At 52.9% G+C, this 16,010-nt stretch overlaps 1 protein-coding gene across 2 annotated transcripts in view; it reads left to right on the top strand.

Annotated features, from left to right (window-relative positions):
- The window catches only part of ANTXRL (ANTXR like), a 60,205-nt gene extending 53,096 nt beyond the window's left edge, over positions 1-7,109 (top strand). For both annotated transcript variants that reach the window (XM_032313695.1, XM_032313696.1), the window contains 2 exons: positions 538-615; positions 6,211-7,109. In XM_032313695.1, the coding sequence (XP_032169586.1) occupies positions 538-615; positions 6,211-6,426 (294 nt within the window). In that variant the 3' untranslated portion in view covers positions 6,427-7,109. The remainder of the gene's footprint in view (positions 1-537; positions 616-6,210) is intronic.
- The last annotated feature ends 8,901 nt before the right edge of the window (positions 7,110-16,010 follow it).

Raw genomic sequence — 16,010 nt, 5'->3', positions numbered from 1 at the left:
ACATATGGCCATTCTTTTCACTACTTCTGCATCTTTGGGGTAAATAAGGAAATTTTTTACAGGAGAATTCTGAGCAAGGTTTGTTCACTATTAAAAGTTCAGTATTAAAAGTGGCTCCTGCAAGCCTTGCATTCGTCCGCTCAGCTGTGTGAGGGACTGAGCTAACTCCATTGTCCTGGGGACCCAGTGACATGAAGAGACCAGAGCCTCATGGAGGACAAGGTCTGCAGGAAATGTTCTCACTCCAGGACATGCTAGGCCCCCACCCAGTGAGGGAACCCCCAACCCTACAGGGGGCTGTGAGGACAGGAATGAGGAGGCCCCAGGCAGCCCAGCATGAGGAAGACATGTTTCAGACTCCAGAGACCCCAAACTCACAAGGCCACCAGGCCCCTGCCCCAGGTAGACGCTGCAGGGCTCCCTCAGTGTGTTCCTGGGGACAGAGCCCTCTGGGACCATCTCAAGTCAGAGAGGACTATACCCTCTGGAGGTGACCGCCATGCCTACAGCTTCCCCATGGCCACATCTGCTTTTCAGGGCAAACTGGATACCCTGTGTGACTTTGTTCAAAGCTGCAACCAAGTGCCATTGATATGGTGTCAGCCTAAGAGAAAGGTAAGCAGGGGCACAGGGATGCTCTTCATGGGCCAGCAGGCCTTTGCTCTTTGCCCTTGACCATTGCACTCTAGGTCTGTGGGTCAGAGATTGTGTCCAGGCACCTTCCAGGGAGGATGCCAAGATGTGGAGAGGTGGTGTTCATGAGCCTCACAGGCCAATTTGGGTCTGGCACCTACATTTTCATGCACATCCTCTCCAGAATAACAGGAAAGTTCTTATGACCCAGCGCTTCCAAACTTAAGTCAAAGAAGCTGTAAAGGGAGGCCAGCCACAGAGTTCTCCTGGCCCTGACCATCATCCCTCCCCACTGAGCTCCCCACTGGAGGTCTGCTGGCTGCCCCCATCCACTGAGACTCTCCTGCATGGCTCACTCTTGTGCCAGGACTAGTGGAGGGCATGGTGACACCCCCATGTTGTTGGCCAACACTGAAAGCTTTTACCAGGTAGTAGAGTCCCTCCTTGTGTCATTGCCTGTGACAACAGGGAGAAGCCAGCTTATTACAGGTGTCCTCCATAGAACTGAATATCAGTGACAGCTTCTTGTTCTCAGATCTTCCTGTGGGCCAGCTGCCAGTCTAAGAACGCTACATGTTTTGACTATGTACTCCTGCCAGCAACTCCATGTGCAAGTGCTACTAACATGCCCTTCTTTACAAAGGGAGAGCTAAGGCACAGAGGTCTAGTGACTTACCCCAGGTCACAAAGCCTGGGAGTGGCAGAGCTGGACTTGACCTGGCTCTACCCTTCTCCTTACCCTGCCCCCTGTCAGGTCAGGATCTTGATCCCATGATGGTCACCCCACAAACACCACAAGGCTCAGACTGAGGGCCCACGAAGACCATGCTCCTGGCTCACCATGGCTGACCATGCAAAGGGTCTCAGACCCGTTGCACAGACTGGCCCAGGGGCCTGGAGGACATTGAAGTCCCCAGAAGCCCTAGTGAGAACCACATAAGTCACTTCTTTGGATCAGGCAAGCACGGCTCTCCCTCGGTACCAGGTGGGCATTTCGGAGTCCTGGGCAGGCCTGAGGGGCTTGGGACACTGCTGAGGAGACACCCCCGATGCATGCTGACCCCCAGCAGGGCCACCATGTAGTGTCAGAGGTGCCAGGGCTCCTCTGGGGCTGGGCTCTGGGCTCTGGGTCTGAACAGGGCCCTCAGCCCCAGCCATGCTCACACAGAATTCCCTTCTCCATCTGATTCTCCTGGAGCCTCTTCCCAGAACCGCAGCCCCATGATGGTCACATGAGCACCACACCAACCCTGTGCCCTGAATCCACCCAGCGGTGCCCACTCAGGGCGGAGGGATGGAGCAAGACATGGAGGGAGGCCTGAGACCAGATGGAGAACAAGGAAGGGATACCAGAAAGGGCCATCCTACCCATCCAGGTGAGGGCAGGGTGCTGAATGACCTTCCAGGAGGGTCACATTCCTAAGACCCCAGATGAAGGGTGGCAGAATTCAGACTCACGCATTGTGGGGCACTGCCAGCTGCCCACAGCTCTGCCAGACCACTGCCATGCCAGCTCTGGAGCTGGCCCAGCCCCCTCTGTAGCCAGGAGGGACCCTGTGTGTGTGCCGATGGCCAAACACTATCCGAGAGGTCAGGAAAGAAGCAAAGTCCAACGGAGAGCAAGTTCAGCACCCAGGGCTGTCTGAAGTCAATCCTCTCATCCTGAGCAGACCTGGGAGCCCATTAACTAAGCCCTGTGGGAGGGGGCTCCCTCCCCATTCATCTGTCCCTCCTGACCTTGTCCCGCCAACCATCCTCCTGGAGTCCTGAGTATTGGTAGGCCCCCAGGACTGCAGTATGTGCAGGGTTCTGGCACCTTCTCTTTAAGCCTTCAATGCACTGGTCCCAGGCCCTAGTCAACCAGAAACCAAAGGGTCTGAATATCACTGGGACCTGCAGTCTCTGCATACCAACACGGCCCCAAGCCCAGATCCCCAGCCCAGGCTGCTTGGGGTTAGAGATGGGTGTGGCCTGGGGCTTCCACGTGGGAAAGCAGATACTGCAGATGGTTGTAAAATGACTACGACTCTCCGCACCACCACCCCTACTACCTTTAAATCCCCAGATTTTTTCTAAAAACTTTCCTTTCTAGACTGACTTTTCCTATTGACATATACAAAATGGTACAGCAAGACTCAGTCTAGTTGCTTAATCTTGACCCAAACCCTGGCTCCCCGGTGAGATCAGTGTCTCTTCACTCCTTGCCTTATCCCAGAGCAGCGCACTAGTTCACAGATGCTGGTACTGTTAGTTCTGCCAGGTAAATCAGGCCCCCTTACCCTCCCCCACCGCAGGTGCTGCCCACAGTCCTAGAACTGTATGCCGGGGTGTGTAATCCGTGTGCCCCCTGAGAGGCTCTGCATATCAGCTCCTTTCCAGGGACTGCTCCTGCCATTTACACAAAGCCCGCAGACAGGCTGGACACTGTCCTGAGGGCTCTATACAACCGACTCCTCCATCTCCCACACCTCCATGGGGGAGAGAGCTGAGGCCCACACAGTTAAGTCTCCTGCCCAGACTGGCTCCCGCGTGAAGCTCTTAGGACAACACCAGCAGCCCAGCGCCTTGCGGCCATATGACTGTCTCTCTCTTCTGCAATGTGGTCACTTCTCAGCATGTCACAGCTGTGGAAACTGAGCCTCTGAAGTTAGTGATGGACTTGAAGTGACAGGGTTGTGGAGGGCTGTGGCAGGGCAATGAATGACCCCGGGGGAGGCTCATGTCCAAGTTCATGCTCTGACCCTGTACCAGACTATGAGGACAGTAGGGAAACACGTGGAATGTACTTCTGTCCACAGTGCAGTGTCTTAGATGGGCAAACAGTTGTGAATGTCAACACCTTACTTTCCTAATGTGCTGCTGACAGACCTTGGGCATGTTTGCCAGAAAAGAGTTTCTCCAAGGAACAAACAGAGCTGGATACAGATGGGCCTTACGATGCATTCGTAGTCCAGGAGCTCCTGAGTCTTTGACCTTACCTACAGAGGGAGCTGCACCAGGGATGCGTGTGTGACAAAGCTGGGACATGGCTTTACCCCCCCTCCCAGGCAACTATCAAGCCAGTGAACTTGGGGAAGGTCTCACATGTAACTCTGGGATTGTGATAGCAGCTGGCTCCCCTGTGCTCTGCAACCCTCCCTTCTCCCTGACCCAAAATTCACACAATCTCTCTCTCTCTCTCTCTCTCTTTCTTTCTCTCTCTCTCTCTCTCACACACACACACACACACACACACACACAGAGGCATGCCCAAGCACGTGCAAGGACACGTGCACACATGCACATATTCCTCATGAAGTAGCAGAAAATGCAATAATGGTTAAAATAATAATGCTTTAAAGCACCGGAGGTTAGGGCTAGCAAGCGACTGTTTGCCGGTAGATTCAAGGATAGTCCTTCACCTGTGCAGGCCTGAGCTGACGGAAGAAATGAGGGGTCACTGGCTTAGATCATCAAATGGTAAGAAGGCAGAGAGGAAGGAGACCCCCCTCAATGCCCAAACTCCTCCACTCACCCCTTGACACTTGCACCACAGATTCAGGGTCTCTGTGTCCCTCCAGGGTTCCCCAACACATGGGGCCCCTCATTCCTCCCAGCTACCTGTGGGCAGATCCAGCCAGCAGCTCCCAGGGATAGGCTCAGGCATGGGGGAGAGGGTGGACCTCAGTACCGATGCCCCACAGTCATCTCTTAACAAAATCAGAGGGACCCCCAGCAGTTGCTAGGTCTAGAATAATCTGTTCACATTCTGGAGTAAATAAGCAGAAATAAAAGAGGTAGAAATAAAGATAAGATACAAGATTCCAAACTATTCTCAATAGCAGCACTCCCATGCATCTGGGCAGCACGAGTGTACTGACCTATAACGAAACCACAGAGCTTTACTCATCGCTAGAAAGATTTGAGAACATGAAAACCTAGACCCCGTTGCCAGCTTTTCCTAGAGGAACTCATGGGCTTAGTTCTCCTTTAATGGAATTGTAAAGAACATATTTAGGAAAAGCTGATTTTAAGTTTACACACACACACACACACACACACACACACACACAGGAACCGTTAAGAATAGTTTAGAAGTTTTTGATGTGTTCCTGGGGCAGGGATGGAGCTCAGGGGTTGCTCGGAGGGGAGGATCCCATGCGGTCTGAACTAGGGGAGTGCAGAACAGGTGACCAGGGGAATGGACACAGCCGAGCTGGCCTAAACAGGGAGCCTGAGGGCCTGGATGGTCCGTGGGTACACAAGAAGGTGAGAATGGACAGGTGACCGGAGACACATGTGGCTCAGGACAGGGTCTGGGCCAAGTAGACCCTAAGGCTGGGCCTGATGCCCTGGAGGCTGGGGAGAAGGAGGCAGGAGAGGTGAGCAGGGATAATATGGGGAGCCAGCTGGAGGGCGGCCGCAGAACACACGCCTGGGCTGTGGGTCTGGGAGTGAGAATGGCCAGCTAGGGAGTAGAGATCTTAAAAGGGATTGCTGATAAAGGATCAAAAAACTTGCTATCTGCAGAGAGTTCAAGATTCTATTCAGAGTGGTTACCGTGGGTGGTTAGAAAACAAGCAACCTCTGTTTCCTTGTGCACATTTGTCTGTATTGTCTGGATTCTCTACAACGGGCAAGTATTACTTTTTACGAACAGGAAAAGCAAAAATACTTACCTGTGAAAGATAAAATATTAACCTAATGGACACTAAGGTGATGTTGCATAGAATGTGGCCTAGAAAGTAACAATTTAAAATGTATGTGAGTCTTGCTGTCCCACTAGCAAAAGTCACCACAAGGAGTCCTTGCCCATCTCTGGGCTCGTCTCCACTCTGCACAGAGGGGTGCAGGTCCCCAAGTGTGTGTTTCTCAAAAGTTCAATTGGCTAAACTTCCTTGTGGGTGTGAAAAAGGATAAGGTCTGGCTCCAGGTGTCCCAGGTTTATTGAGAACACACTTAGAAACCCAACGGGTCTCAGAGGTTTTAGGTATGTTGTTTTTCTAATGTAGCTATATTAGGAGGGAAAGCCCAGGTCATTCTCAAGGGTTTGGAAGGATTTTATTTTTTAAAGATTTTATTTATTTATTTGTCAGAGAGAGATTACAAGTAGGCAGAGAGGCAGGCAGAGGCGGGGGGAGCAGGCTCCCTGCTGAGCAGAGAGCCCGATGCAGGGCTCCATCCCAGGACCCTGGGATCATGACCTGAGCCAAAGGCAGAGGTTTAACCCACTGAGCCACCCAGGCGCCCCTGGAAGGACTTTTAAAACGAGGGTGATGATGATGACCGTCCCAATAAGAGAAAGCAGCTGTCCGGGCCCTCTGTCACTCACGGGCACTCAAGGTAACACTTCAAATGAATGAATGACAGGTCCACAGAAGTCCCAAGTCTGCCTCACTGCACGTGAGGACTGAAGGGTCTTTCTGGGGACCAACAGGCTCCCACAGATCCAGCAGAGGGATCAGTGGGGATCTGGGCAACAGGAACAGCATGGGCTTAGGTAGAGAAGGTGCTCGGCAGGCCCCAGCAGCCGGAGAAAGCCCAGCGTTCTGCTCCGGCGCCATCTCAGCGACCGTCTCTCTCTCCTCTTCCCTGCAGGGCCGGTGCTTCAACTTCACCCTAGTGAAACCCCTCTGCAGGCAGTTGCCCTGCAGCGGGAAGGTCTGCCTTCCGTCCAGCCAGGCATGCTTCCCCATCAACAGCTGCTACTCACGGTGCCAGCGCCCCCTCCCCACGTGCTCCCGGATGCTGCCGCTGATCTCTACCCCGACCCGGGCAGTCTGCGGAACCACTTTGTCCCTCCCGCCCCCTTAGCCCAGCCTCTAATGCACCAAAACCCCCAGATTATTAAGAGCCCTTGTGCACTGAATTAGACATATGTATTGAGTCTTGGTTTGCAGTCAAAGGAGTTGGAATCTATTGCTGATCAGCACGAGAGGTTGTTACCGGGAGAACATCGCTGCACTGTGTGAGACGTATCTATACTGCTCCTGCCAGGACAGAGCGCCCTGGTGTCTGCTGGATGCAGACACGGATGCCTCCCACCTCCCACAGCCAGCTCTTCATCGGTCACCAAGGGCTGCAACGCCCGGGGTCTTGGCCAAATTCTGCTCCTTGAAAAAAATGCCCCAATGTCTCTGAAATATGAATGCAATGCTGTGTTTTGTTCCCTAACTTTGTGCAGAGGGAAAACTTGAGTCTCTCCCCCTTCACTCCACAGTCTTCGTGTTCATAGTTTGGCTACCCCCACTTCTGAATGTGTCCTAGAAAGAGGCAAACCCCCTATAGTTCACCAAACACAAGGGCGACTTCTCTTTTCCAGCTACCCCAGATAGTCCCTAAGCCCAGAAGAATGTTAGAGGACCCTCTCCATTTCCCTAGAGAATGTACACCCTCCCCTACTGGCCGTGAGCCCTCAACGGGACCGGGACCGTACCCAGTCATCTCCAACCCACGCTGATAGGAAATGAAAGTCCTCTCTGCCTCCACCCTCATATCCTTCAATGTCATAATTATGCTTTTCGGTGGAATTTCTGTAAGACAAGTGTAGGTTAAAAAGAAAAAAAAAAGTCAGGTTTGGGTTTTTAATCTGTATGGATTAAAGTGGCTAGATAGCCATGACCCTAATTTAAAACAAAAATAAATAAGTAAAAGTCTTACCTGGCATGGCCTGTGTATAAGTATGTGGAGAGTGTTCGCAGTGTAACTCTCCAAAGCATTTGTATCTGGAGCTGCTCTTTCTCAAGGACCCCTTCCCGACCTCCCCGTCCTGTCATGGCTTGGGCCACAGATCCATGTCCTGCCACCAGCCAGGACGGGAACAGTAACAGAGAACATCTCCCACCCCATTGTGGGCCCTTGGTGCATCCCCCAGCCCATCCATCTCACAAGCTGGTTTTTGTTGTTGTTGTTGTTGTTGTTTTATTTGATAGAGAGAGGTCACAAGTAGGCAAAGAAGCAGGCAGAGAGAAGGGGGAAGCAGGCTCCCCACTGAGCAGAGAGCCCGATGTGGTGCTCGACCCCAGGACCCTGAGATCATGACCTGGGCTGAGCCACCCAGGTGCCCCTCACAAGCTGTTTCTAAGAGAGCTTTTCCTGGCACAAAATGCTAGGTGCACCATGTCTCAGAGAAATAAGCCAGTTCAAAATGGAGGAAGTAGAGGAGGAGGCTTAACCCTGCGGCATGGACTCATAGTTTCACTGGACCCCGCTCTGGGCCCCATTCCAGAACAACTATATAGGTGCGTGAAAGAGAACAAACAACTGCTCCAGGCCCCACTTCCCAAGGTCCTTCATGGAATGGGAGGCCCTAGTCAATGCTCGGGTTCACTCTGGGGTTACAAGAGTGAAAAGCACAGGTGGTGTAAACACGGAGTGCGGTGAGGGGGGACGCAGGACACCCAGCGGGCAGGTGGTCCTGCCCTTGTGCAGCCCCATGGGGAAGGCTCCGGATAGGTAGGTCACAGACACTTGTGCAGCATGGGGTGGGACCACTGGCTCTGGACCACCTTCACAGAGCAGCTGGTGCCCACGGGCCAAGCACGAATGAGCCAAGAGCTGCCACATCCAGCTCTGAAAAGGTGGCTCGACTCTCAGTCTTCTGAGAATCGTGGAAAACATGTTTATTGTACTTGTGATACCAAGAAAAATGTGTGAAACATTTTTTTACAGAATGGGAGTTAAAGCAACATGAATGTGTACAGAGAGATTTCATCTCTTCCCAAAAAGTGAGGTCTTTTGTCTGTAACTGGTGAAAGCATGATCCCGGCCTGAGAGGTCCAAGGACACTTTTCTAACTGGCTCTGGGCTCCAACGTTGTAGCTACATTGAACCATAGGATGGTACTTGGCCATCTCTGAGCCTCCATGACCCCATCTGGAGAAAGGTCTGGTCCTGACCAACATCAACATGCCTGTTCATTAGCGGGCGCTGGGAGCTGTCTTACTTTTAGCCAATACGAACCTGGGTTCATCGCTCCTTCCTCAGCCCTGAGCTGAGGAGGGAAGTAGGCACGGACATCTGAGAGGAACACGGGCCTGCCCCCACCACCCCCCACCCCAGCCCCGCAGCCATGGACCCTGGCCTTGCTTCTGGTGGGGACAGTATCAGGAGGCATCAGGAAAAGGGAGCTTCTTTGGAGACCCCTTCCTGGACCCATGCTCCCGCCCTGCCGTCCCGGGATCTAGCTCAGCAGATCTTCCGGCTTGTCATCAACCTGGGGCTCCTAGCTTTTGTGAAGGAGAAAGGTGAAGAAAGTGTGAAGCTCACTGCTGAGAGCTGACTTGAAGATCACCTGTCTCCACCTCCTGCCTAGGTTTTGGGGCAGGGCAGGACATTTTTAGAAAATGTCTGACATCTGAGCTGTCCTGAGCTGAAACATGTGCAAGGGGGAATATACTGGGCAATGCTTACTCCTTCCCTCAGACATTTTCTGAATACCTCTCGGTGTCACTTGGGAGTGGCCCCTATAGACACAGAGTGGACCTGGGCCAAAGCTTATGCTTCTGGAAGCTGGGAGCTTCCCTCAGATCCCACCTGGCTCAGCCACCGGCCTCCTTCACGAGTGTGCAAGCTACAGTGCACTCACACATATCTCCATGTTGGAACTCCTCCCCTGTCACAGTCCGTGCACCGGGACCCCCCAGAGTGGGCCTGGGATGTTGAGGTGGCCAGTGGGACAGAAAGAAACACTATTTCTCGATCACCACCCGGTGCTTCTTGCTGTGCTGTTCTCAGCAATCTGCTCAGGCACTAAATTAGTCTACAGAAACATCCATCAGCTCCCCTCACTATTCCTGTTTTCCATTGCATACCCCAAGCAGGTGGCCAGGCCCTTGGTACCATCTGGCCATTTGCAGCAGGAAACAAGTGGTCTGAGCTCCATCTGTCTTCTACCTTGTGTCAAGAGGGCCCAGGGACCTAGCCTCGCCAGAGCCACTAGGACGGAAGGCCTGCGCAGGCCTGGCACTGGGTGGTTTGGGAATAGCCATGCAGGCCTCCTGCAGACAGGACTTTGGTCCAGCCCTGGAGGAGGAGGAGCCCTGGGGAGCGTATGAAATCTACATTCTTCAATATGAAGAATTCTACTGTGATGTCATGAATCTCTCAGGTGAGCCGCAAAGCTCACAAAAATTTCACAGACCACTTCAAAATGGGCCCCCAGCTTGCTCACAATTTCCATGGGAAGGCTGGCAACATCCTGCCATGAGGGGTCCCCCTGCAGGAGAGCACAGCCTGACACAGCGGGCTGCAGCAGAACAGAATGACACTGGCCACAGGTCCTGACCTGTGGTCAGAGAGGCCACCAGTCCAGGTGAGATCAGACACTGGAAAGCCCATGGGAACAACATCATCTCTTTCAGGCCCTCCTGCAAACATGGCCGCCTCTGGGCCTTGTGGTCTCTGAGTTCTGTCCATCCCGCTCTCTCGCTCCCATCTCTGCCTCCCTGTGCCCTCAGCTGCCCAGTGGCCCACAATCTCCAGTTGCCGGCCCCTGCTCAAGTTGAAAGGCTGCTCCCCAGTGCTGTGCCCATGGGGGAAGGATGTCCCTGTGGGCACACGGCTGCTGTCAGGCCCAGCACAGGGTGTGGGAGCAGGTCGAGGGTGTGACCATGGGCTGAGCAGTTGCCTCCAACATCCTGCCACACACCTGGGGAGCCTGATCCATCTGTCTCTCGGTGAGTGGCCCCTCATCGCCCGCCATCCTTCACTCCCGCTCCTTTCTCTCACTGTCTTTGGCTTCCTGATGCCCCAAGTAGCTGAGCCATGTGAGCAAGTAGGAGCCTCTCAGGGTCCACTCTCACCTGCCCCTGGCACCTGCCCTTTCTCTCGGGGTCCCACATCCACCTGCTGCCTCCGACCTACCGACCCAGCCTGTGCCAGCCGGGGGCTGGGCTTGGACAGTGGTGGGAGACAGAGAAGGCTGGCCCCTCGTGTGCAGTCTGGGCTCAGTTAACAGCAGACGGGACGTGCGGTGTCTGTCCATCTAGGGGTACCGTGTTTGCACGGGCTACCAGAACAAAGTACCGGAGACTCGGTGGCTTAAAGAGCAGAAATTTATTTTCTTACAATTTGGGAGTTTAAAAGTCCAAGATCAAGGTGTCTGCAGGTTTCATGCTTGCTGAGGCCTCTCTACTTGGCTTGTAAATGGCCAGCTCTTCCTACGCCTTCACAGGCCTCTGCTCTGTGTCCTCATCTTCCGCTGAAGGACAACGGTCATCTGAGAACAGGGCCAACCCTAGTGACCTCATCTAATTTTGCTATCTCTTTAAAGACCCCATCACAAGGGGTTCCTGAGTGGCTCCGTTGGTTAAGCCACTGCCTTCAGCTCAGGTCATGATCCCAGGGTCCCGGGATCGAGCCCTGCATCAGGCCCTCTGCTCCATGGGGAGCCTGCTTCCTCTTCCCTCTTTCTACCTGCCTTTCTGCCTACTTGTGACCTCTGTCTGTCAAATAAATTTTAAAAAAATTAAACGCCCCATCTCCAAATAGTCACATTCCGAGGTACTGAGGGGATTAGGGCATCCACAGATTAATCTGGAGGGGACACAGTACAGCCCATAACAGCCATTAATCAACTGATATTGTCAGGAGTCCCCTTCCAAGTGGTGGGCTCTGGGGGACACGGGGGATCTTGTGAAAAGACTCTATGGTTAAGGACCATCTGGGTGACCACAGGCAGGCCACTGTCCCCGCTGTAGAGACCACAGCTACGTGGAGATGGAGCATGAAGAGTGCACAGCGCCCCATCCTCACACACACAGTGCGGGCTCCCAAGTGGCAGCTCCTGGGAATCTGAGACAATGCTGGGTCAGGACCTAGTTGCTCAGGTCAGATGGCAAGATCGGGAAGGGACCGTGGGGACTCATCTTCTCTTTTGACAAGTGAGGAGCTGAAGAAAAGCATGTTGGTGACTCGACATTCTGGGGGGCCGTGTTCATGACCCTTGCGGAAATTCTGGGGACTCCGACGACATGCAGAATGCCCAGGGTTGCAGCTCTTGAGCCTAAAGGTGAGATGGGATTCTCAAATCCAAAAATGGATTTCTTGTAACCGGAAATCCTGACCCTTCATTTTTTTCTTTCCCGCTACCCATGGGTGGGGGACATCCCTGGGAAGCACACTCTGGGTCAGCAAGCAGATGGCTGGTGGTGAGAGGAGCTGCCTCACAGACAGGAGGCCATAAAGAAGAAGCTTAGGGATTTCTTCCTTTCAGGGAGCTGGGGCCAGGAGCCCACTCCGAGATGGGCTTGGGGCTCAATCAGCACAAGTACCCTGGGGTCCCAGAGGAGGAAAGGCACAGGAAGGAGACGATGGGCATCTCCTGCAGTGCCCCCCACCCCAGAGGCTGTCCTAACTTGTGGCCTCGAGCATTAGGTGTGCCCAGTTGCCTCATTGAGGATGGGCATGAGAATAACGGGAGGCCAGGATGATGTGGTGGATTGTTCCAGAAGATGGCGCTCAAAGCTTATACTCCTTTACTAGCCTAGCTTAAAAATCTATCTTAAACTGTCCGCTGTCAGCAGAACCATGGAACAAACGTGGAGGTGTCTGAATCACCACTTAGTTAATTGCACGTCCGTTAAGTGTTGCTTTCTGCCACACCATCATTGATGACACTATTTTTCCTTTTTCTGGAAACTGCAGATATTTCTTTTAAACTTGGAGAAATGGGAGAGTACTTGGCACAGGATGGCGGGACCTGCAGTGCCCTAACCTCTCAACTAGTACTTTTCCAACCCACAGGCCTCCCATGCCGCCTCCTGTTCTAAGCAGGCTCACAGCTGGGGCAGCCAGGTCCGTGCCAGTGACCCGCTTCAGCCCCCGTTCCAGAGCCCAGTGGGCCCCAGGGCATGGGCCTTGCTCACAGTCAAGGACTCAGGGAAGAGCCCTGCCACTCTGCTGTGCCACTCTGTGCCCTCTCCCTCCAACCATCCCACTCCTTCCTTTGAACTATAGACCTCGTATTCAGCTAACACGGCCATGCAGCCCAATGCCCACTGTTATCCCAGCAAACCTCGACATCCATGGGATGTCACACCCAACGCCATGACCTTTTATCCTTGACCTCTCGGCCTCCACCTGTTTGCCCTACAAGCCACCTGCCTACCCCTGACCACACCCTGTGCCTTGTAAGCCACCAACCGCACAACTGAGATATCTCCCTCTTGCCAACATCGTGTACATGTCCAGTTTATTGACTTACTGTTCCCACCCATTGTTTTTTAACCCATCAGGACCTCCCACCCACAGTCATCTCCACTTTCTTTCCAGCACAGGCCCCAGGGCCCAGCACCCAGGTCAACCTCCCTCCAATATGCTGCTCTTCCCTGGCCTCATTTCTTTGTGTCACACGCCCAGGGTAAAACCTCTGAGTCAAGTGGATAAAACCAACTGTTTGCCTCTCCTGTGCCTATCCTGGGCTGAGGAACACCCTCTGGGGGGAAACCCATACCGCTGCCAGGCTTGTGCCCTCAGAAGCGAGTGCCTGCCCATCTCCCCTGAATTCTCAATGCTAAGAACAACTTTTAACACAAATTCCAGTAAAAAAAAATAAGGGAAGTCATGTTCTAATTGCCAGAGATGTAAGAAGAAGAGGAGGAGGAGGAAGAAGGAGAAACTTGAACCTAAATGAATTCACAACAGTGAATGGCTCTTAGACTTTGAACACTTGACTTATGTCAAGTCTTGAACACAAGACTTACGTCAGGGGCACCTGGGTGGCTCAGCAGGTTAAGCGGCTGCCTTCAGCTCAGGTCGTGATCCCAGGGTCCTGGGGTCGAGCCCCGCATCGGGCTCCCTGCTCAGCAGATGGTCTTCTTCCTCTCCCTCTCCCTCTGCCTGCTCCTCTGCCTCCTTGTACTCTCTGTCTCTCGGTCAAATAAATACATAAAATCTTAAAAATAAATAAACAGATAAATAAAAAAGACTTATGTCCTGGCCAGAGGAGCTGAGAGGTGAAGTCTCAGTGCTCAGGCACACAGAGAGCTGAGTCTGCTCCGTTTTATGTCAGAGCTGCAGAGGGCAGTGCTCCCCATAAAACGGGACACAAACCCTCATCTCCAGCCCAAGCCATGACACAGAGCAGGACCACGTGTCCCAAGTTCTTGTGGGAAATGAGGGTGTCAAGTCAGCAGCATGGTGTGCATGCTGTGGGAAACCTGAGCTGAGAAGATAGCATTGGAGTCTATCTGGACCTAACAGAATCTCCCAGATTCCAGCAAAGCCAAACATGGCCCTGTCCCGCTGCGGTGCCTCCCCCATCTGGGCTACTGGGAGCGGGGGCGTCTCATGGAAAACATTTCCTGCTGAAGATGATTTCAAGGGGGAAGAAAAATCCTAGGTATCTAGCCAAGGAGAGCCAGCAGATAAAAGAAACAAAGAGATTCAGGGCCCAGAGTGTAGAGATAATAGAGCAACCTAAAAGGGAAATAAAAAAAGAGTGTGTGAAATGTTCAAACAAAATAAAGAAATAAAAACTAGAAGACAAGAACAACTAATTATGAAAATGGCAGAGTTTAAGGAAGATCAAGGTTTTAAAATGGCATTAAATTAGAAATTTAATATGATTTGACATAATTGAAGAGAAAAAATGGACTCAATCGAGAGACATATCTGCAGATGCTCTCCCTGTTGACTGAGATGGAAACCAGAAGGGGGAAATTAATAAACGAGGAAACAATGAGGAGCTACAGCCATGGCAGCCCATTCTTTCATCCCCAGTGGTTAAAGGATAAAACAAAGGCTCTGGAGCTCAAACACACAAAGGAACAAAGCCATGTTTGCTGACTCACCAGGCCAGAGAGCAAACACCAGGAGAGAAACCCACTGAGTGCTCTGCTAAGAGAGAGAGTCAGCAGACTCTCTAGAAGGTTCTGGAAGGGCTGGTGGGGCTGATCAAAGATGGAGAACTAGCACTCTGGATGGGATAGAACGCGATCCTAGGTCTGTACGCAGCTGCTTAAAACAAGTCCCATGTTCCTGGACCAAGGCGATCTTCACTCAGGCTTGACCCGTCAGGGGGACTCCAAGTCTGGGATCAATACTCAAGAGGGATACCTGCCATAGGTTAATTTTCACCACAATGACAATTTCAAACCACCTGCCTCTGACCTCACTACTTCACCCCACACTCAGCACCCCTAATCGTCTCCAGACAAATACCACCTCAGAGCAGTGGAAACAAAGCCCTTTCTTTCCTGACATGCCCCCATTCCCTGCCCATTTTCCTCAAATTTCACAACAGAGGGTTGGAGTTGGGCTTTGGGTTTTCCTTCCTGACTAATGCCAGAGTCTCTGCTCATACCCTGGCTCCTATTCCCTACCTGCCTCTTATGGAACTGGTGTCCCTGTTCTGTTCCCTCTCCTGCATCTTCATCCTTCTCTGCGCTCCAAGAGCACTAAACACGTTCAATCCCCCTCCTTCCTTAAAAACCCCTTCCTCGGCCCCACACACCCTTCCAGAGAAAGCCACCCTCTGCTTGTGTTGCCTTCATTCCGAGTCTGTTGCTCCCACGTCATCCATGTCTACACGGTACCCTCCCACGCCCATGCTCAGCTGAGTGGGAGCACGGCAGCTCCTGTCACCCTTGAGCCATGAGTGAAATATGGAGCAGAGGATCTTGGCACCCCAAGATCATAATATTACTCAAGAGAAGTCCAGCTCAGCCTAGCTAGGAGCACCCCCAGTGCACTGGGGCAGCTTTGGCCAGCCTTGTGCCTGGGTGTGGTCTTCACACTGTCTGCCCGGGTTGTGACAAGGACAGGCTATGATGATTTCCTCCATGGGGAGCTCTCCCAGAGAATTCAGACAGGCACCCCAGGGAGGGGCCCACTGTCCATTCTCTGACCCCCAGGCCCGGGGCTCACTCAGCAGGGCTCAGAGAGCTGCCACATCTACCCAGGAGTGAGGAAAGGCCATTCAGGAGGGGAAAGCAGGCATAAGGGCAGAATGTGGGTACAAGTGGGCAGGTGAGAGGCTCCAGAGTTGGCATGAGGACAGAGGCCCACGGTATGTGGGACCCAGTGGGCGATCCAGGGAAGGGGCTGCTGAGCCCAGAGACCCTGCAGGAGCAGATGGGGCCTCTGGACTTTCATCTCTGAGGTGGGAGTTGCTCAAATCCTTGATTCCAAGTCCTTGGAATCAAATCTTCGGAATCAAATCCTTGATTCCAAAGGACAGCCAAGGCTTAGAACCACTGATGAGGAAGGGGAAGAACAGAGGGTCCAGGAAGGAGTCCTGGGGGTCGGTTAGGGTGGTAATCACGAGACTAAAAAGGCTGGCAAGGGGTGCAGGATATCCCAGAAGGGGAGCAAAAGACAGGCTGGGGAAAGAAGGTGAGGTTCTGGCTGTTGGAGCAGTCTGCACAGAGCCTGAGGAGAGAGCACAAACGCTGTTG

The sequence above is a fragment of the Mustela erminea genome, chromosome 14, assembly GCF_009829155.1.
Source record: "Mustela erminea isolate mMusErm1 chromosome 14, mMusErm1.Pri, whole genome shotgun sequence".
In the NCBI taxonomy this organism is placed as follows: Eukaryota; Metazoa; Chordata; class Mammalia; order Carnivora; family Mustelidae; genus Mustela; species Mustela erminea.
This window is presented reverse-complemented; position numbering and strand designations above follow the sequence as displayed.